General features: G+C 39.2%; 1 protein-coding gene across 1 annotated transcript in view; it reads right to left on the minus strand.

The window, feature by feature from the left end:
* Positions 1-22,921, minus strand: part of MLIP (muscular LMNA interacting protein) — a gene marked incomplete at its 5' end in the record, with an annotated part of 69,720 nt that overhangs the window by 3,288 nt on the left and 43,511 nt on the right. The window contains 2 exons of the mRNA XM_050893972.1: positions 7,348-7,401; positions 21,933-22,121. Coding sequence (XP_050749929.1) covers positions 7,348-7,401; positions 21,933-22,121 — 243 coding nt within the window. The remainder of the gene's footprint in view (positions 1-7,347; positions 7,402-21,932; positions 22,122-22,921) is intronic.

Below are 22,921 nucleotides of genomic sequence, written 5' to 3' on the forward strand. Positions count from 1 at the left end.
AGTGAACAACCTCGTGCAACGGTACAGGCCAGTGACTGACTGGCTGGGTAGCAGCTCTGCAGAGGAGGACCTGAGGTTTGGTTGACACCAAACTGAACCTGGGTCAGTCCACCCTTGTGATGAAGGATAACCTCATACACAGTTGCATTGATTAGAGCATAGCCAGCAGGTTGAGGGAAGTTATTAGTCCACTCTGCTGGGTGCTAGTGAGGCTGCATCTGGAACATAGTTTCCGTTTTTGAGCCCTCCCAATAGAAAAGAGTTGTCAAGCAAACAGAAGAAACCCAATGGAGGACCATCAGGATGGTTGTGAGTGTTCCTTGATTTCTGGGAAAGGCATATGACATATAAGGGGAGGCTACAGGGCTTGTTTAACCAGAAGAATAGGCTAAGGGGTATCTATTCTCACTCTCCAGCTATTTAAGCAGGGTTTATAGACAGCTCAGATTTGCATGGTGAAAGGAAAGGAGGCAACAAGTGGGGAAATTTTAGCTAGCCAGAAGGAAAAATATTTTTATCATAGGAGTGGTCAAACACTATAACTAATTTTTGTCTGATTCTGTGATTCTAATTACTTATGCACTACTTAAGTACTGAATAATAAAAAAGCCTTCTTCAATCTACAACTGTGTTCTGACTACCTATTCAGGGCAAGTTCTTTTCCTCTAAAACTATTACACAGTACTCCTGCCATTACTTAAAGGGGACAAAATACAACAGCTGTTTCTTAAAGCCAAATATAATAAGATGAGAATGGCAGTTTAAATGACATACTGACATTTCGTACTTTCTCTATATCACATTTATATTACTACCCTTTCAGATTTTTTAATGTAAATTTACCATATAAGTAACACATTTACAGTAATTCTTTTTTATAGCAATCACGTTAGAAATAAAATCCTAGAAATGCATAAAATGTTTTTTCCTTGTTAATGCATGGTGATCTAATATGTCAATAGGCTATAACTGAAACTTTTTACTTAAAACAAGGAGATATCATTGAAGCTGGCCAAAAGTATTGCCCAAATACCTGTTGCAAGTATAAATTTCCTGTTGTATATATAAAGTATTAAAAATTTAAAAGTTTAAAGTATAAAGTAAATAGAAGGTATGTCTGCTGATATTTAAGGGTTTTATTTGAGAATTTACAAATGTGTATTGTTTGGACCTACCTTCCTATTTATAAATATCAGAAGACTGCACTTTACTGTTCCCTTTTAGTGGCCCATCCATTTAGGAGGTTAAAGAATTTGTCACAGCTAACACCTGAAATTCTTATTCCTTTAGTAAAAGCAGTAGTTGTTCCTACTTTTAATGCTCATTTGCAGGGTCATTAAATTTTCAGTTAAATGAACTGTTATGATGATATGGAGAGAGCCTAGGGCTGCAGATCTTGGCTTGGACAAAATACACAAAGGGTGGTGAGACTATCGCTTCAGAGAGGTACTGTTCATTTAGTTCCAAAATATTTTGGAAGATCACAGGTCAAGTCAGAACAGTTCTCATTTTGGAGGTAAGTGACATCAAAGGATTTTCTAATTTGCATCATCCGAGAGCTTTTTTTATATGTATTGCTTTTGCTCTTTGCCTTATTATTTGCTGCCTTAATCTCTACGCTTAGTCTCAGTCTGTGCAGCATTCTTTAAGAATTCCCTAATGCCCCCTAGTTCATTAGATAATTCATAAACTTTGCAAATCAGCAGTGCTGCAAAGACCACTCTGACCCTGCATCCCAGGTGTGGGAACAGAAGAGATGCTGACTGTGTCACAGTGTAACAACACATGCGTGCTCTGTGGCCTGGCTAGCTATGGAGCTGGCAGCGATGCTCTGCCATACTAGTGTATCCCAGCTCTCCACTGTCTGGAGGACGGGGCTGTAAATTTATGCAAGACTGAAAGGAAGAAGTGAATAGGGCGTCTGCGATGTGACAGGCGGAGAGCCCATGTTTGTGTCTCCAAGGAAAGCACAAGGAGCAACACAGTCTTTTGCCCCAATATGTCTGCATGCAGGGAAGGACCTGTCCCAGCACCAAATGGAAGAAGAAGGTGCTTGAACAAAGGAGTTGATATTTGAGTAGGAGCGGCTTCCAATACTAGTTCCCTCTAGTTTCATTAGGTGTCTACCATACCCCTGTTCTTGCTTTGACAAGGATCTTCTTTACAAGTTGAAAAGGTATTGAATGGTACGTGAGAGCTGGATCATTACAGAATACCTAAGCACCACCAGCAGCCTCCCCCAGGCCGTCAGGATAACCTGGAAGAGAAGGCAGACTGTACCCTGCCCCCGTACCTTCCCACCAGGGACAGGGAAGGGCAGGCCTCCGCTGTGGGCACAGCCCACGCTCAGCTCATCCATCTCCGCTTCACGGTGATCATGATGTCAAGCAACTTTGTAGGGGGATTTTGTAAGCTCTGGGATTTTCCTTGCAAATCCAGGGTACAGTGACAGGTTTTTTAACTGGAAGAACATCACTCTGCTCTGATAATGTCATTTGGGTTGGAGCATTGGTCTAACATAAAACCCCTTACATAAATTCTTTAGTACAAGGACTTTTTCATAAAATGGGTGCATTTTCTTCTTATATGTAGAATCTATCAATGATTAATACTAATGTTGACCTCTGACCAGGAACTCTCCTTAAGTAAATAAACATTAAGAGCAATGTATAACAGAACTTTGAACCTTATTGACATTTTCTTAGAATTTAAAATTTCAAGAACTTTTGCTATTAAAGTTGTTTAAAGTGGAGCAGGGCAGATTGTTTCCCCTTGTAAAAAAAAAAAGGAGCTTCTTGTATGAAAACTCTCACAAATTTGCACAAAAGACAGTCAGTGAAATCCTGTCACCACTGAAGTCAACGGAATCAGCTTTTTCTCATGGGGTCTTTTTATGAATGTTGACCTTACAGATGCTATTATTATCTCAAATAATTATTGCAGATCTTTCAGGAATAACAAACAGATAAGGTAGAGTAACAGCTGCAGCAAAAGATTATATGAACCTAAAGTAATTGTATAATAGACTTGGGATTTTGCAAGTCCTGTATGAATAAGGGTAATGAGTACATACTTTTAGCACCCGCATGCAATGTCTTTTTGTGACTATACAGGTACATATGCCCCATGTTCTCTCTAAAGATTCTGACTCAGTACAATTCTGAGAACGATTATAACATCATTCACACATCATAACCTGGGTAAACACTAGGTTTACTTGAAAGGAAGACAGTAGGTATTGGAGATTACTGGTATATCTCTTGGTTAGGTTTTAAAGGAATATCCCCCAGATCTCCTCCAACTAAAAAGCACTGGTTGTAGGGAAGGATTTCACAAGAAGGAGAATGTCCCTTATTTGTTTTCCTGCTTTCACAGGGAAGTCACAGATCTGATTTGCTTCATGCTGTTACAGAATGAAGCTAAAGTTGCATGAAGAATAGAATGCTGTTCTTCTGAATACAAAGGTAACTCCTTTTTTTTTCCCCAGTGAATACTTTGCTTTGAGGAAAATTATATGAATTACTGAGTAGAAACTAGCAGCACCTTCCCTTCTTCCCCTCTCTCACTCCTTCCTAAAGGTCAAGGAGGTGCTTACGTTTCACAGAGCATCTGCCCACCCATTCTTTTTTGGAATTGCATAAATCACACTGACATGTTGGTGAGGGCAGAGACTATAGGACAGAGATCTAAGGTTCTTATTACAGCAGTAAGAGTAACGTTGGGCTTATAACTTGACAGAATTTTTCCTAATCAGTTCAGCATCCAAACAGGACTTCACTGATAAAAAGGACATTTTAAATTAGGTGGAGACTTGTGGGTTATGTAAGCTCACAAAGTGTAAATTCAGTATAAACAGTTCCTAGAGTCAAGATAGGTTCCTAAATAAGAAGGAACAATACAGGTGCCTGAAAGATGTTGTGATTTTTACAATGATCAAACAAGGCCTACCTTGTTTTTTTCACTGCACTGAAAAGGGAAAGGAGCATAACACACAATTTTGAAGAACCAACCACATAAAAGAGAAAATGGTGAAAATTTGGTGGTTCTTCAGAGACAACTCAACAACAACATATCTCAAAGAAGCCACCGCCCTCAGGGCAGCTAAGAGGAGTGCCCCAAATGTTTTGAGCTGCTCCTGGCTCTATGTTGCTCTCCTGTCTGTCTCCAAGATAGCATAAATGTTGATCTCCTTCTGGGTATCAGTGTTGTATACTTCTGTCTCCAGCAATAGACCTCAAGGGAAACGGATGCCTTTGTTCAGTCCTTCTTGACTGAGAATAAGCAAAGGGGGTCATCTATAGGTGTATTTGTGTCTTCTCTGTCACACCCTAAACATGGAAAGACATTGCTCAGTCTCAATATGGCCAGTATGGTGTCCCCTGGTCACCTCCTCCTGCTAAAAATGAGATTAAAAATTGGGGGAAAAAACTAGATAATATGCCCTGTAGAAGTACTTTGAAAAGTTCATTGGAGAAGACTTTCTTTGATTTGTAATAGAGAAAATAGAAAATGTGTCATCTCTTGACGTTATTTCCTGACCAGCTTGTGGTGAGCCTGACACAATTCTTCCTGCTGTATCTACATGTGGACTGGAGTCCGCCCGTATAGTCAGTCAGTTACAAAATACATATTAGTGAAAGGCCCCAGGGAACCAGCACAAATACTCAGCTTGCTCAGCTGTACCAAATGGTATCTGACACTTTTTTTTAACTTTAAAGCTAACTATTTGCCTCCAGCTAACATTATTGTAAGTAAGTGGTGAACGACCATCACCCAATAAGATGTTAATCAAGGGAAATACAAAGAGTACTGATAACAGTCCAGATGATAAATTCTCTTCTTTCCAGTTGATTGTCTTTGGTCTTTATAAATGCAACGACAATTTCATCAGAGATCTTTATTCTACAGGTCATGGTAGAAATGTTCCAACTGTTGGAGTACATTTAAGCTTTTTAATAAATTGGTTGATAGAAATTCTGTTCAAAGTGTTTGTTTGAAGTACAAGGGAACTTTTAGAAGACAGTGCTATATATTTTATCTGCCTTGGAACAGACCAAGTTGGCCTCTAACCAAAGGAATTTTGCCCTTTTGTTGTCATTGTCAATTCAGAACATGCTACATCCTCATGTTTTCAAGAATATTGCAGTCATGGTAGTCTGACTTTCCTATGTCGGTACAAGATGCTTCACTTTCTGAACTGATCTTAATAATGCATCAGTTAAATTATGTGTCTTGTTTCTTAAAAGAGTTCTGTTTGAAAAGATCTCTCTTTCCATTAGATCTGCAAAGCTCTCCCTCAATGTGTAAATTGTAAAGAAGAAGGATGAAAGATGGGGAACTAGCTGTTTGCTTTCTTCTATCTTATTTTCAAATACAGGAAAATCAGCTGCTTCATCAGAGGCTGCATATATATATACACACATGCATACATATATACACACACTTATACAATACACATATATACATATATGTGTATATATACATACACATTTTAGCATGCCTGATATAGTGCAAATCTGTTTCATCTTGACAACAAATTTATCCTCAGAACTATTCAGTCCCTCTTACCACCCTCTAATGAAATACCTTTACTTCAACAACATTTCAGAAACTTCACGGATGAGATGGAAAAAAACAACCTATCATCTGAGAAGCTCAGCAAGGTATTTGTTGTCTAACTTAATTTTGTGAGGACATCTTGGGGCTTCCTTTGGATAGAAACCATAACAACTGCTTTTGAGAGAACCAAGAAGTGGCTCTTGGGAGTCAGAGGAAAGGGAATTGATGGTGTAGAAACAGGCAGAAAGGTCAAAGGCAAAGAAAAAGGAAGGAGGCTGGAAGGCTGTGATGATGAAGATTCAAACAAAAAGAGATATGAAGTAGCTCTAAGTCCCTGACCCCCTGCACAGAGAGGCCAGGGATGCACATGAGAATAAGAGGTTACATTCATGTCTCATATACTCCTGGTGCAGAACAGAAGTCCATTGATCCACCCAACAAGTGAGATGTCTACCTTTTTTTTTTTCCTTTCTTTCTTTCACTGTTTTTCTAACCTTTTTTTTCAGTGGAAACTGAGATAAACTGTGAAGATATATTGACAGGCTGTCAACAAACTCAGAATTCAGGCAAACCCTCTGCTTCCAACATGTGAAAGGCTTGATCTCAAAACTCCCTCAATATTTTTCAAAACAACAAAAAGTTACTCATTTGGTAGCAATTATCACAAACATCCATTTCATTTATTTAAATGTTCATTTTGCTGCTTTTAGCAAGACTAGAATCTAATTTTAAAATAATAAATTAAAACCCAACTGTGTTATGAAAATGTAATTATCATTCCTATCTATATTGTTAAATTCATCAAAAAACTTGTGAAATAATTATGAGCATGCGCCTGGTAACAAAAAGAGGTCTCAGTAGTAAAAAATTCATTCTTGTGTCATAAATGTACTCATACTGCTATTATTGGTAGTAAGTTATGCCTTCTTATGTGAATTTTTAAAATAATATTGAAAATGTTCTTTAATTAAAGATGTTCTATTGCATTCCAAAGCCTACAGTAAAGAATATGATAGTTAATTAAATTACATATGTTTATTTCAACACTGAGGCTATAATTCAGCTTCCTGTTCATGACCTTGTTGGAAAAAAGATTTGCCTGTGCCAGCAGAACCTTTTTAATTTTTACATGCTCTGTCTCAAGAGAAAATTGATGTGTAGCAGATTGCTTCAGCTCTCACTGAATGAATTCTCTAGGGTGGTAACCACTATAGTCCTAGAGTTTAGATATGTAAAAGTAGTAGGGAACTGGCCACTGAATTTAGACTTCAAGAAGATTTGTGTCCTTCTTCAAAGTCAAATAAAACTGGTACCGAATTTTGATACTGGGCAAACTTGCTTTATGAGTTGGTTTATGTTTTCTTGACAGTCCTTTACGAAATTCTCCATAACTAATTATCCTAAGTGTTTCTGGTAGTTGTTGTATCTGGTATTTAAAACAGAAGCTATACCAGTGACTGTAAATTATGGAATGCGTGATTTAAATGGGGCTAACTGCATAATTTAACAAATCCTGCTTGCTAACATCCCAACAGCACATATCAGGAACCTGAAGTGTAAATGTTAGTGTTACTCCAAATTCACATAAGCAACACAGTCTGCAAAACAACTCTGTTTTTTTTCTTCATTAATCATTAAGAATAATTAATGCTTATGTAGTCTGTGCACTGGACAAAAGCAGATTTGGGAGCTCAGCACATTTTTGCTCATTAACTCTACACAAGCTACATAAATAAAAGATAAAGCTAGCATGCAAATGCTTAAACCCATTAAATGTCAATGGATTACCTCTTTAGAGCTGAGTGTTTCATTTTCTGGAATAGGCACTATGGGATGACTGGGCTGCCGTGTCAAGGAGTCGCAGGTTGGAGTAAGCATGAGGTTAAACACAGGAAAAAAAAATCCATTATCAGTTCAGTTTCTATAGAAAACATCACTAAAGTTTAATAATGAAAGCCAATACCCTCAGTCATGCAAAGGATAGCAAGGCAATGAGATCCCATTTGTGTTCAACAGGCTCCCTGTTGAACAGGCTCTCTCTTACTACTCCTTGTCTGTATGAAAATCTAATTCAAGGTATGGCCTGTTTTCTGTTATATCATACTCCCACAATTAAAAGGGTAGGGAAGGGATAAATCACTTTCCAATTTGAAAGAGTCATCTCAAGTAAAAATCACAGCAAGGGCACCTACCTTGTAATACATTTAGTATGAGATATAATGCACATAAAGTTATTTAAAACTGCAACTGTATTTCCGTCACTTTGAATACATCTTAAATCTCCTCCAAAAGAGCTCTCCTTAATCTTAAATTTCATAGACATAAATCATACAAACACTTAACTAAAAAATGCTGTATAACAGTAATTAGTATGTGCAGAAAGGAGTTTTAGATCTCAGTAATTTTCCAGTGTTTTGAGTATTATATGACTTGCATCTGAGTAATGAAGTTTGATGGATATGACTCAAGTGAAGAACCATACTAATTTCAATAAGATTTTAATTAGAATACAGGTAAATAGATAAGCCGGAGCTTATAAAGGCAATGTTAAGATCATAAGTTTGTGAGGTTTTCCTGTACAGTGACACAGAGACATCCTCTTTAGAGCAAAGGTTGCTAAAAGTGTCGGGGTTTGGGTACTTCAGAATTGTATGAAAACAAGGTTGGAAGAAACCTGCTATTTTCAATATATCAAAGGCATTACTTCGTTTTGGTATTTAGATCAAATAGAAAATTAACAAATGATGTGTTACTTAAAATTCCTCTTGCCCTAAGAAAATCAATTTTGAAACTGCTTTTTGAGAAGCAAAACTGATCTGCTAAACTGGCCCTATATACAAAGAAGGATACTGAAGTGGAATATATGCCATTTTTCTGCAATTACATTATGGATCTGCTATGTATTGCTCTCTCCCTTTGTAAACTTGTAGGGATTCATTTTCAGGGAAGCAGGAATCAACTCTAGCAACTACAGCAGCGGTTATAGAAGCTTTGAACCATTTAACTGTTCTCTTTTTTTCTTCCCAAAAATGAAAAGGCAAGTGAATAACTTCAGGCAATAAGTTTATTTATTTATTCAGTAAATTTAGACAAGGGAATCATTTTAGGCAAAGGAAGGGTAAGGAAGGGGTAAGGAGCCTAGATCCTCTCAGCAGCAACATCCCTCCATCTGCCGCACACCTGGCTCCCAATTCCAGCCAGCACAGCTGCCGAGGCAGCCCCCAGAGCTTACACCACCCTGCTGCTGCAGCACGGCTCTTCACAACAGCCACAGGAGGTGTTTAATGGCCTACGGGGGACACAGAAGTCCCATTTCTAAACCCAGCATCCTGCAGCTACCGAGGGTGGGCAATCCTTGGTGATACACAGGTACAAAGTTCTAGCAACACCTGCAGCAACATCTTGGCAAGCTTATTTCATCGAAATAAACCCTAGAGTTGAGTTACCTATTGTCTCACCAGAATATGGCATCTCTCCATTCCAGGCAAATTAAGAAGGGTCAGTCACAAAGAGAAGAGGGAAAGTATTGATCATTTTCTGTTTGCTTTCTGATGTGCGGCTGAGCTCCCTGAGAAGAATTGTCCACTACTTGCAAAAAAGAAAAGCTCCCTAGTCAGGTAGTGATCCGAGAATGCAACAGCTCTTTTTCTCAAATTGCACAGAGAGCCAATCAATGAAAAGTTCACTTTTATTGTGTTATCTCGTCCTGGCCTTTCTTGCTGGTATTCATTGCCTACTGTGTTAACCTGAAATGCCTCTCTGAGTCATGGTTCTGCCTTACCTTGTTCCTTGAGTATGAGGTCTGAAGTCCCTCCTTAGACCTGACAAAAGCAATCATCTTTTTTTGTCCAAGAAATGTATTTGCTTCCTTTATTTTCATAGCATCCTCTTTTCAAACTAAAGAGCTAACATGTATAACAGTCTCCACAGAGAGGGAAAATTATCTGTATTTTCTGGACAGACACTCTTAACATTGATTCTTTTAGAGAGGTTTAATTGAAAGAAGACAAGTGAGAGGCAAACAAGTACGTCGCTGATTAATAATGGGGGGAAAAAAGTTAATACAGGCTTAAGACTTGGTGAAAAACTGAACAATATACAGTTCTCTGTTTTCACAAGGCTTCTCTGACGTAAAACCCCTGAAGTTATGGTAGAAGAGTCTATACATTCTACTAGTCAGGTGTCTGGAGACCTGATTTTGCCACGACATGGGGCCTAGTCTTAAAGAAGTCACACATGGCTACATTTATAAAGAACTTTAAGTAGTACTTTAGTGAATATGGAGCACATAAGCCAAGCGCTGCATCCTTTCTGCTGAAATAACTCTTAGTCTTGCAGGTCCCTGAAAGGAGGACGTTGGGTTTTTCCCTGGAATCGTACAGCTCTGCCTCTGCCAGCTGCAAAGGGGCTGAGTGCCTTGGCCTGGGTGACTTCATCCTAACGAGCTGGAGGCCTGTTCCCTATGTTATTTTCATCAAGTGTCAATATGTAATCTGAAATGTGTCAGCCTTGCTGTGGAAAAGGTCCTGTGCCTGTCCTCCCAGAGTTTAACCAAGAGGCTACAGAGTCTTATTCTTTCCTCCCTGATTTTTCCTTACAAATATGATTTTTGTGTTCTTGAATGCACACCATGCCAGTCCTGCAAGCAGGGTGGAACTTGCTGTCCCAGTGCACTGGCTTTCTGCAGCTCCGTGGGTAAGGACCGGACTCTTGGAAAAGAGAGAAGTTTGAATCTCTGCAGGGTGAGATGAACACTGCAATCAGGTCTCTCACTGTCTGGGCAAGTACTAAAGGAGGCATTGGCATCTCCATGTTTTCTTCGCTGCATGGTGGTCAGGCCAGGGTGTTTGGAAGACGCTTAACAGGACAGATAGCCTGCCTGATTAAACTCAGCCTTGTACTTGAATCATAGTACAACTTACAGCCCTAAGCACAGGGGAAAGATCCTCAGAGTATGGTCATCTCTCTGCAAAGATGAGCTATCAACATCAGAGTACCAGTCAGTCAACTTAAAAGTACCAGAATGCAAAGCAGACAGAATGAGGTGGGATTAACCCTTCCTTACTAGACATTGTGTGACTATCTTCCCTCAGAGTCATATAGGAGTGTGCCCATGTCCACAAGATCTGAAGTGTGAATGCAACCTGGACTATGTACTTTTTACGGGTGTGTTGTCTTAGTGAGACCTCATCAAGCTCTGTCACTGGTAGTCTTTCATCTCCAGGTCAAAGCAGCTGGCAAGAAGCCCTATTTTCTTCTACAAATGTAAAAGGATTGCGTCTGTTGATGGTGGAAGGTGACAATATTGCTTTTATAATTTCTATTCTTGTTTCCTTTGCTAGTTACAAAATTCTGCATTACTCTTACAAGGTTAATTAATAATTCCTAACTTTTCCAGATGTCACTCAGTTTTCTGGTAATGTGACATTTTCTTTATTATTTCTAAGAAAAAGAGCAAACTAGACAAATCTGCATTTGTGGCTGCAAAAATTGTACTGAGGAGAGCAGAATATCCTGACAATATATAAGTATTTGCAGCATGTAAGTTCAAAGGGTAATTATATACCTGGCCAAAATAATCTCTTACAGACTCAGTCAAGGCTTAGAAAAGAGGTGGTTATATAACATCTTAGTTAGACCTTTGTTCATTTAGCTCTGTAGAGTAATCAGCAAGACATATTTGCCTTTGAAAGGTCAGTTTATCTTTATTGTGCTGTGAATCACAGCTGCCTCTGAACTAATATAAAGCTTTCTGAGGTGTTCTCAATGTAAGACCTTTTTCATAAATCTAAGTCACTCTCTAGAGGGTCTGCAACCTTTGCTAATTGAGACACGGGTTTAAAACTCTTTGGAACCAGCGAGAGATAATGTACATAAGAAATAAGAATGTTTCAACTATAGTAACCAGAGAACATTCACATATACGCTATTCTTTCAAACTACTCCATTAAGTCTTTAATCCACTTTGAAATTAGGTACTCTAGACTGTTATGGAACATAGAGTCAGTCCTTCACAATAGGAAAAATTACTAATTTCTCAAAGCCTAAAAATGTTTATTTATACATGTATAACAAGTAAACCTTTTTTATAAAACAATTTTATAGATAACTACTTTTTCTGAGTACAAGAACATGAAATCTAGGGTACCAATAAACAGTAAAACACGCACAGCAGCAGAGCAAGGATTACCTTCAACTAAGAGGAGAGAAAATATGTAATGTAAAGGGACAATTTATAATTATGATGTCTATAGTCTCTCTACAATGACACAGTATAAAATCCATTTCAAAGATTCAGTCAGTTAAGCACCCAATTCTTTTGCACCTTTCACCTGTGTATAAAAGGATATGTAAAGTAGAAATGGTGATCACAACAAAGATTTATAATGTGCCTTCAGCCATGTATGCAATAGAACATCCTGACTGACTTGCAAATCATTATCATACACTACTGTACCTGTGCCTTTTTAACTTGAAAATTTCAAAACTCTCTCCAGATACTGATAAGTACCTGCACAAGAGGGACAACTCACACGCAGACATGGTTCCCTGACAGGTTCTCACAGGACACAGGCCTGGAGGGCACCAGAGTGGGGTGAGACTGAAAGATTTGTATCTGAATACCAGAGGCTGGAGGAGTTACAGGGCTTTGCAGCAGGGATTCCTTATCTCTAAGTGGTGCTGGAGGGAGGGAGGGAGATGCACACAAGCCCAGCAGGGCATCGGTTTTCCTTGGGCTGCCTTTTCCCAGGCCAAGTTCAACTTCACATGCAGGGCTAGTCTACGATGGAATTGGCTCGGGATTTTCTGCCAAAATGATTTTTCAATGAAATATGCTAGCAACAGAGAAATGAAGCTTTCTGCAAAACATTTTGATCTCTCTTGCAAACTCTCACTAGTCATTTAGAAAATTAAAATGAAGTGTTTAATCGCAAGAAAACCCATCAGTAACTGGAATATTGTGTTTTCTGACCTCGATGTTTCGTTTTGGATCGCTTCCATAAAATATTAAAATGTATTTCACTATCAGTGCACTTTGTGGCAATCATGATAAGAGCCTCTGTTTTCTGTTGTGGGCTAATGAAGCTCTGCGGTTCCTCAGAGGGCTAATTTCACTATAGGTGGTGAAAGGAGCTGGTGGCCAGCAAGAGTACCAGGCCCATAACAAAGACTTGAGGCATGAGAACCACAACCTACGTGCCCATAGAGTAAAGCAGCAGAGGAGACAAACATCTTCTAATCACATGGATTAGAACTATCTGCTTTAAGTTAGTTCATATAACCCAAATGATGCATATTGATTTCTGGAGTATTTAAATGTTTTCAAATTTTCATCTGTATTGGAAAGAAAATTTCAGAATTCCCAACAACACAAGTGTGTGAAATTTCCCTCAGCATATTGATTGTGAACTATTTATGGACTCACAGAAATCGAGTCATTGCTTAGAAGAAATGATGCTTCCCTGCCCCAGGAAGGGGCTCATTGCTCATTGACTGATAACAACTGAAGAACTTAAACTGCATTCCAGGTGAGAGTGTGAAATGAAATGGATTTAATTTTCAGAGCTGACCTTCCCCCACATATTTTCTTCCCAGATTAGCTGCAAAACTGAATAAGCCCTGTTTTCTGAGTAAGCTTCTTATGCAACAGATATCTTTGACCTTAGCTACTTTAAATCCAAACCACAAACTTTGACTGAATTTTCAAGAGTATACATGTGTAACTGTCACCTACTATATTAAAATTTGTATTACGATCATATTCTGCCTGTCATATAACTACTAAAATGATAGCCACTGTTTAATTAAGAAAAAGAGAAAGCTATTACTAAAATTTACAGTTTATCATATATGACCTCTTCATCGAAGTTCAGAACGCTTTGCCAAAAAGAAAAAAACCACTAATGCCTTGAAGTTCATAACATCTCTGTAACATAGATAAATACTGGCTGCTTTAATTCAAGCTCTAAGTACATACTTGGAATTTCACCAGAACTAATTATATTTTATACATTCTTCTAACATAAATGGAAGCGGAGTTAATTAAGGCCGTATTTCAGAGTACACATTATATCAATACCTGCAATAAAAGGTAAATGAATTCTAATTGTGCCAATTTGTCCTTTAAAATGTAGAGTTTCCAAAGGTTCATCAGCTCACTGTTTACTTTTCTTTGATACCTCAGAAGAGTTTTTTACAACCTAAAAAAGCAGCAGGAAATTGTCTAGAAACATCTGTGTTCAGTGAGGTCTAAGATACAAATTTCTCTATAGCTCTGGGTGTTTTGGGATAGTTTCCATTAATTATGAATTTTTTTCCTTCGGACTTTGTTTTCTCACTGTATTCAATAAGAAGCATACAAGTATCTTTTTTTTTTTTTTGTCATACAGGTTACATGCCCACCAAATCTCATTTGATATTTTTCACTCAATAGTATATTTCTGCTTTTGCTGTTAATAACAACCTTTACCTCTGAGTGGCTTCTGTTCTTTGTAATTTTGTCTTTTGTTTTTATTACTATATTACAAGCAAAGTTTGTCCCCAGCTTGCAGTTCCCATTTGCCAAATCATTAATAGAGGTTATTTTTTAACATTCCCATTTTCTATCGTTTCAAATTCCCCTAGAAATGGAGTTGTATCCAGTCCAAATCCAGTCATGGATCAGGATCCTGGCATCAGAAGCAGCCTCCGAGCTATGGCAAGCTTGCCCCCATCACCATGGGGCATGTCATAGAATCCCCTTCACAAACCAACAGAGACATTAGAAGCAGATACTAGGAGTGTTGTAGTATTTGGGCTGTTGTGTTTCCTTTGATTGTTCTCCTAAGATGTGTGTTCACATATTAATCTGAAGATAAAGAAGGCTAAGATAAAGACATCTCAGAAATGAGTTGTTAGCTAGGGCCAGAATTTCTATTATATTTGATATTGTTTTATGTATTAAAAACGTCTGCCTGAAATCCACAATGCAGAAGACTAGATGCAATCACCCTAGAAAGCCAGGCATAAGACTGAACTCAAGTTTTATATTATGCAGAGATTTCTAAGAATGAAGACAAAGCATTTTAAAGCACTTCTTGGTGCTTGAGACTGGTTTAAGCTATCCCAGCAGAGACAGCTTGTATAAATGAGAAGGCAGAAAGCAACAGAAGTGTCTGTAAGTATGTTCCAAGAGGAAACCTGGACACTTCTGGGCACAGCGTTCACTGAGAAGCACATTTCGATTTCTAAGTATACAAAGTGCCTGCTGGGGTTTGATCCTGCCGCGTTCAAGAAAACAACTTTTTGTATGCAAGTTTTCTAAATGAACAGAAGTACACCAAAGAAATACCAGGGTCCTACCATCAACAGCTTCTCCTAGTGGAAACAAGACAGCAAGGCTCTCAACATTGCCTAACTACCCAGGCCAAAAGGAGTGACACAGTAATCAATTCCTTCCTTTGGAAGAGCTGTCTCTGCAGGAGTGGGTAGCAGGTTTTTCCCAGGCAGTGCCAGACTTCAGACATCTCTGCATTAAGTGCATGCTGCTGTGTCTCCCGTTGAGCCTAAGCTACTTTCATGTTCTGTTGCTAATTTGATGGCTTCGGAGAAAGCAATTGATTACCAAGTTATGATCCTTCTGAAGTGCTTTAGGAGAAATGCCTTTCTTTAAAGATGAACTGAGCAAGAACTCTAGAGGCATTTTCTGCAGGCATTATCAAACCAAGTCCAAAGTGATAGAAAGGTTATGTAAGTATGATATGATTAAAATAGCTCACTAAGCCCAAGCAATGCCATAAAAGAATATACAAAGGAGACACAACAATATTAAGCATTAATATTTTCCCAACAAGGAGGTCCAATTTGTAGCACAGCACTAATGAACGGCCTTGTTTGCCTCTGATTCCTTTTTCTACGCTAAAACAATTGTTCTGGATCACAGATAGTAGAAGGTTGATAAACCACAATACACCTACACAAGTAGACCATTTAAATAGCAAAGTTCAAAAGAGAGAAAGAAACTCTCTTCTAGAAATAAAAGCAGCTGAGATGATGTCTGGGAGAAAAGTGCTTTTCCATGGCAACCTTGAAAGGCTGCCACATTCACAGAATGTCAATTCCCACTATGCTACTATTAATCAAATACAAACTCCAATGAGTAGGAGACTGGATGGTGAGGTAAACAACACTGATTTCATTTAAAAAATAATAAAGATTCCCTTTAAATATTCTGCTTACCTATGAGCCTGCAGACCTGCAAGTAAGTGATTATGGAAGGCTGACACTTCCAACACGACAACATCTAGTGATTTCAAGAAAACTCCATTTAGGTGCAGGAAAAAAATCAAATTGGCTTGAGCCCACAGTTGGACATTAAAGAAAACTTGTCCTCTGCAAGCTTGGACCTTTACTCTTATGAGTAATGCCTGATCAGGTACAGAAATGGTAATTTTTTAACATTTCTCATACCTCTTGCAAAAAGCCAGTTCCCTCCAATCCATTTTCAAGGCTGTGCTGCTAAATATTTAACCAACAGGGAGATTTTCACAGGGATGTATACGAATCATATGCTCCAGAAAGAAAAGGCAGTTTGAAAGTCATTAGGGACTAAGAAACAGTCCCAGCTGAGGGACCTACACCCGCTCACCTCACCTCACCTACACCTGCCTCTTCACTTGGGCAGGTCATTCCTTTCTCCTTCAAAATGACAGCCGGTTTCCCAAAATTTAATGCTCTCTGCCCTGACAGATATTTACATCAATTGTGCCTCCATATGAATCATAGAATCATAGAACAGCCCAGGTTGGAAGGGTCTAACCTTTTGTGGGAAAGGGAGCCTAGATGAGATTATCTAGCACCCTGTCCAAATGCATCTTGAAAAACTGCAGTGATGGGGACTCCCCCACGTCCCTGGGGAGGTTGCTCCAGTGATTGATTGTTCTCACTGTAAAAAAATTCATGTAACAAGATGAAACCTCTCCCAGTGCAAGTTGCACCCATTGTCCCTTGTCTTCTCCACGTGGGTCCCTGTGAAGAGAGAGCCTCCATCCTCTTTGTAGCCACCCTTTAAGTACTGGAATACTGTGATAAGGTACCCCCGAACCTTCTCTTCTCCAGGGAGAAAAGACCTAACTCCTTCAGTCTTTCCTCCTAGGGCAGGTTCTCCAGCCCTTTGATCATCTTTGTGGCCCTCCTTTGGACTCTCTCCAGTCTGTCCGCATCTTTTCTGAGTTGCAGAGACCAGAACTGGACACAGTACTCCAGGTGCAGAGTTGTGCTCTTCCACCCTACACAGTCCTTCATTAAAGGCTGGAGGGATTCCCAGCAGAAGCACACTTTGGAGTTAATCAGAGAGCTAAACATTACTTCAGGCTCTCCATCACTGCAATAATTGCACTCAAGTCCACCTTCCTGAGCTGCTTCATTCCAATCAAAAGGAAAAGGAACTTTTTTTATAATAAAAAGTTCAACTCATATAATTATTCAAGATCAAGGAGTGTAAATAAGAGCAGCAGCACCTGGTGCCTGGGGGGCAGAGTGGGGAAGGAGAGGACAAGGGAGATGACAAGGCCAATGAGAACAGAATCAGCTCACTTGAATGGGCCACATTTTTATTTCAGGAGCAACCTGTGCACAGATGAGAGGAGAGAGCCTTCTCTGCTCTTCTCCAGGCAGAAGGACAGACACAATACCTTGGTTCCTGCTGCCTCCTCCCATCAAAGCTAAAACCATGTTGTGAAATGATTTGGGGCACGGCATATGGATTTCATCACTCTGAACAGTTATAATCTACAAAACCTGCCAGGTCTATCCTTCAGCTTCATCTGTAATTCCATCAGCTATAAAGATTCAGGTACCTGGTGGAGCTTCAAACAAAAACAACCTGGCCCTGGGTCCAGTGTGCCTAAACAACACCCCAGTGTCCTTTCAGTAATGCATTTCAGATAGAGACAGCTGTTATTTTCTTATGCCCTGAGCCAACAAATGAAATGATAGTGGTTTTAGGAGCTCACCATATCTAGCCTCCCTAATATAAGACACAGGTGATCATTCTGGTTTTTTCCCATATCCCATTTCCCATTTCCAAGGGAACACTTGTTTAAGGTAATTTTTTAATGAAAGTGCAGGTGAAGAGTAGCAACTCCATTCACTGGCACATTCTGTCTGTTCTCAGCAGTGTTATTTACAACATATTTTAAATGATTTTAAGAATTTATGGCGGCGGGTTTTGCCCTCTAGTGGCAGATGAAGCAAAATACAACATAGAGTTAGAAATGTAACATATATTGAGATTGACCATGTGGACGCTGACCATGTGTTTACTGGGTGGCTGGAGAGAAAGCAAGCGAGTCACCGTGCATATCATCCCTTATCCCAAGGGATGAGGAGTGGAGAAGGGGAACTCCATGGAAGTTACAGAGATGACAGTCCAGGTTTAGTAGAGCATGGAAAGAAATTCCCATGATGTCAGGGACATTGTTTACAGAACAGGTCTAACAGTTTGAAATTTCAACACCTGATACTCTGTCTACTGCACTGTGGTTTCTGTTACTTCGATTATTTAAGACAATAAATTAAATCATTTCTTTTTAAAAACATGAATGGCTCAGACTGTAGTTGGATGGCGCAGAAGACCAGGCTATTGCAAGAAATAATATGCAAATATTGTCAGGAGGTTTATCAACATATATTGACTCAAATGTTAAATATTGATTATGTGAATAAGATTGAAATTATTCTTCCTTTGGTTATCAAAGAATGTTACTACTATAGACCAAACCAGAAACATTCAAAAAATTATTTTAAGTGGTGAATATTTACTTCTTGTGTAAATAAACCTCTGTTTGTATTAAACTAGCGCCCAGTATTGACATCTGACTATTCTGCTTCCCAAAGCATTGGGCCACTTCTACCTAGAGAGTGACATCAGTTCAGAAATACAATACAATACATTTTACTAAAGCATTACCACTGCTTTAGTAAACTATCACTACTTAAAATCCTTACCTACCTCTGACAACTGAGTTGTCTCATTTTATATCAGTTAACCTTATCTTCATTGGCTGAGACTTTAAAATTATTGCAAATAATTAAATAATTAAAATTATTTTAAACACTAGCAAACAATCAATGGTAAATTGAGTTATACTGAAAATTCTCCAAAGAAGTCTCAAAAAAGATATTCTTCTCAAAAATCTTTGTCATTCTCTCCAATCCTGCTTCAGAAGATATAATTATTGATTTTTTTGTACTAATCATGGTTAATATCATAGATTCCTGTGGATTTTCACTAAATCTTATGGGATAGAAGAGAGAACTTGCTACCTTAACTAAATTAAGGGGTGCCTTTGGAGAAACACAAGCATTATCATTGCATGTGGTCTTGACCAAAGTCAGGAGCCTATTTCACTTGAGCAATGAGAGGGATGGCAGTGGGAAGTCAACCAGAAGCCCAAATGTGTGAACTTTTTTGCTTAAATTGTCACAACAGCTCAGTACTAGGGCCTCATCTAAAACACAGCCCTCCTAATTAGCTCCCTGATGACATAACCATTCTAAATGCTGCTGCAGAAGTGTTTGAAGTAAAATTAAATGATCCTCTGAGCATTGCTTTGATAGAATACAGCACTCATCAGTGACTTCTGGGCTATGGATGATGCTGCTCAACCCTGGAAAGTTATAGACTTAAATAAAGAGTCAGAGTTCAATATGGAAATAAGAACCTATAAAATATATATACTATATTAAAAAAATATATAAAATATAAAAATAAAATAAAAGCTGTTTACAGATGTGTGACGCTTACAGGAAAACCATGTGAAATACCTTTGCTAACAGCAAACAGTAAAAAATGACCCAAGTAAGAGAACAAATATATGTTATATAGGGAAATGGAAGAAATCAAAGACATGATGTAGCTCTCGTATTTATATTTTACAGGAAGAACATGTTAACATCAGAGGGGTGTGGCTGCATTTATCAGTTTGCAAAGCCACAAGGGTTGCTTGGAATGACAAAACTTCCTTGAGATGATAAAAAATTGTGGATGAAGAGGCCTTGTAATCATTGCCATACAGGTGGAATGCAAATACACAGGCTGGGCTGTCCTATGACCTCTGCATTCAAGAGAAGAGTTTTTGGTGCAGAGTGCTATGGGAAATCAGAGCAGCAGCAAAATTTCCTTATTTCAGCAATTATTCAGCAAGAATATCCCTGTTTGAGAAAACAGCTAACATGATATACCAAAAAATTACAATGTATCTTAATTATCTTCAAACAACTTTTCCCTGCCTTATTTGCCTTCCTATAAAAATTTCTGAGTTTCTAGCAGTGTTTTCATTAGCAACAGCAAATACCCATTTTTATTATAAAAACTGGCTTCAGCGGTCATATGAACTGTTTGTTTGTTCATGTGCATGCCCTGCAAGGAACCAGGAAACTTGTCGAAAAATACTTGATCATAAAATCATTGCTGCCTAAATAAACATGTCAGCCCAGTTTAGTAAAAATTGAAACAGAGCAAAACCCAGTCTAGCAGATGTGAAAAGGTGGTTTTGTTCAGGACGCCTCAAAGACAGAATGGAAGGTTGCTTTTGGTTTTAGTTTTAGTCCATCCTAATAAGGGGGTAAAATGGTAAATTCTATAAATCCCACAGGATGGAGGGGCCAACTTCAGACATTATTGACATTGCCTATTAACCTAAATTATGTTTCTAGTCAATGGGAGAGAGACATTTCCAGGCATTTCTTCAGAGTCTGACGAGTGATCAACGTACATTCTCCGCAGAGGTGACACTCCTCTCCAAAGCAGTCTCAGCTCCCAGTGTGCCTGAAACTAGTAATGCGTATTTCACCCTGGTGCTTCCCCTGATGAGGAAATGTCCTGGTTTCGGCTGGGACAGAGTTAACTTTCTTTTTAGTAGCTGGTACAGTGCTGTGTTTTGGATTTAGTGTGAGAATGATGTTGATAACACGCTGATGTTTTAGTTATTGCTAAGTAGCACTTATCTTAAGTCAAGGACTTTTCAGTTTCCCATGCTCTGCCAGCAAGCAGGTGTGCAAGAAGCTGGGAGGGAGCAGAGCCGGGGCAGCTGACCTGAACTAGCCAAAGGGGTATTCCATACCATGGAATGTCATGCCCAGTATATAAACAGGGGGGAGTTGGCCGGGCGGCGCGGATCGTGGCTCGGGAACTAACTGGGCATCGGTCAGCAGGTGGTGAGCAATTGCATTGTGCATCACTGGTTTTTTTCTCCCCCCCTCCTTTTTTTTTGTTATATTCCTTTTCATTATTATTATTATTATATTTCATTATTACTATTGTTAGTATTATATTTTACTTTAGTTATTAAACTGTTCTTATCTCAACCCACGAGTTTTACTTTTTGTTTTTTCCTTTCCTCCTCCTCACCCCACTGGGAGGGGGAGGGGAAACGGCTGCGTGGTGCTGAGTTGCTGGCTGGGGTTAAACCACCACAGGAAACCATGACACAGCCTAAAGAAACAGCACCTAATGCCTGTGTTTTAAGCTCTTGCATCCCAAATAAAGCACACTGTACATCTGCATCCCAAATAAAGCACACTGTACATCTCGGAGTGGGATTCTCTCTCCTGGCATCAAGGTTTGAGCATTTGCAGCCAGATTCTGTGTTAAAAAAAAAGGACGTGGGAGAGATGCATCTGAGGGGTCCAAACAGCATCTTCTATGGACTTCCACAACTGATGCTTTGCTAACACCAGACAGGGGCTCTCTTGAGGTATTGTAAATACCTCATGCCAGCTGCTCTTTGAAAAGACTTCAGTTAAGACATAGGGCCCAGTTTTTATTTTACAAAGCTCATTAGCCAGCCCTGTCACCCACACACCTTGGACTATAGAGATTTTGTCTATCTATCTTCTTCACTGCTGATTCAAAGAAGACACAAATGTCAGCAAGAGTGCGATTCCCTTTGCATTGGCAAGAGACAACTGCCTGTCAGGATGACGGAAAAAGCCACTGGAAAAGCCTGTATTTCTCTCAGATTAGCCTCCCTTCCCTCAGTCCCCAAGAAAAAAGAAATAGCCCATTAGTTTAGTATGGGTAAATGTTAAAAGTAATCTGAGCATGAAGGATGAAATAGATTATTCCTCCTTTAGAGAACAAATAGCTTGAATGAAGAGTGGTGGGAGCCCTGTCCTCGCTGGTCTGGAGGAAGCAAGCCCTGATATGAGCTGTGCCAAGGGAAGGAAAAGCAGTAACATCTCCAGGGATGCTGGAGACGCAGGCTCATCTGAGATACATCTCCCAGAGCACCTGCCAGCACTGAATCCTAATGACTCAGCTGAATTCTGCCTAGAATTAAAAGGATAAAAGCCTGACAAAGCTCTTGAATCACACCACATTTGACGCTCACCTTATTGTACAAAGAGTTGTGACTGTAAGGGCTATAAGGATTCTCGTGAACGTCACACGTGATGGAAGACAAGTGGCTGAAAGGTCCAGGGTTTAGACAGTCAGCGAGGGAGACGGACGGAGGACGCAAAGGGGACTTAGTTGGAGGGATCAGTTTAGTTGGATACAGAGGGTGTAGGAGAGCAGTCTCCTATGAAAAAAAGAAAAGTAAACAGAAACAGATTAATGGATACAAAAAAGAAGCTTTGGACAGAAAGCAAAGTGCTTGTCTTGCACCTTTTTTACATTTTATAGGGTTTGATGATTAACTAGGAAAGATACTCTACCTTCATGCCAGTACAATTGCTCTACACTAAGCACTTTCATTGGCATGAAAGTACACACACAAAACGCCTGCTATAGATGTCCCATCAAACTAGTTACGCTTTGACTGGAGTCCTGTGCATCTCCCTCCTGCAGCTCAACTGATGCTCAAGTGACAGAAAAGGAAAGCTCAGAAGGATCATGTGGTAGGATAAAATGGCCACGTTTTGGGACATTTTCTGAGACGGTGTATTGGAAGCAAAACCAATCTGAAAACAGTGTCTGAGGGGTACAAAAGAAGGTCTGCCTTTCCTATGTACTAGCAGGAGCACTTCAGGCTTTTTAACAAGACTCTAACAAGCCTTTTCAGCCATTTAAGAGTTAAACCAGTGAAGGTGCACACACAATATATTTCACTACTGCAACTTGTCAGCAGTTAATAGTATTTCTGGTTAAAAAAAACCCAGTACGTATGTGCTTTTTGCACCTAAAAGATAAGATCCTTTAAAAAATTTGATTTTTAAAAGATTTGGGATAGAGTCCAGGAGGCATACCCAGCTTTTGGCACAGATCTTGTGCTTAGGTTTTGTCAAAGCCGTTGACACAATACATCCTGAATTCTCACCCGCTTGGCTGACTGAGTCTAGACCAGAAACAACCCTGCATGCTGTGCCTTTGAGCTCAAGA

This window comes from Gymnogyps californianus, chromosome 3 (genome assembly GCF_018139145.2).
Source record: "Gymnogyps californianus isolate 813 chromosome 3, ASM1813914v2, whole genome shotgun sequence".
Classification (NCBI taxonomy): Eukaryota; Metazoa; Chordata; class Aves; order Accipitriformes; family Cathartidae; genus Gymnogyps; species Gymnogyps californianus.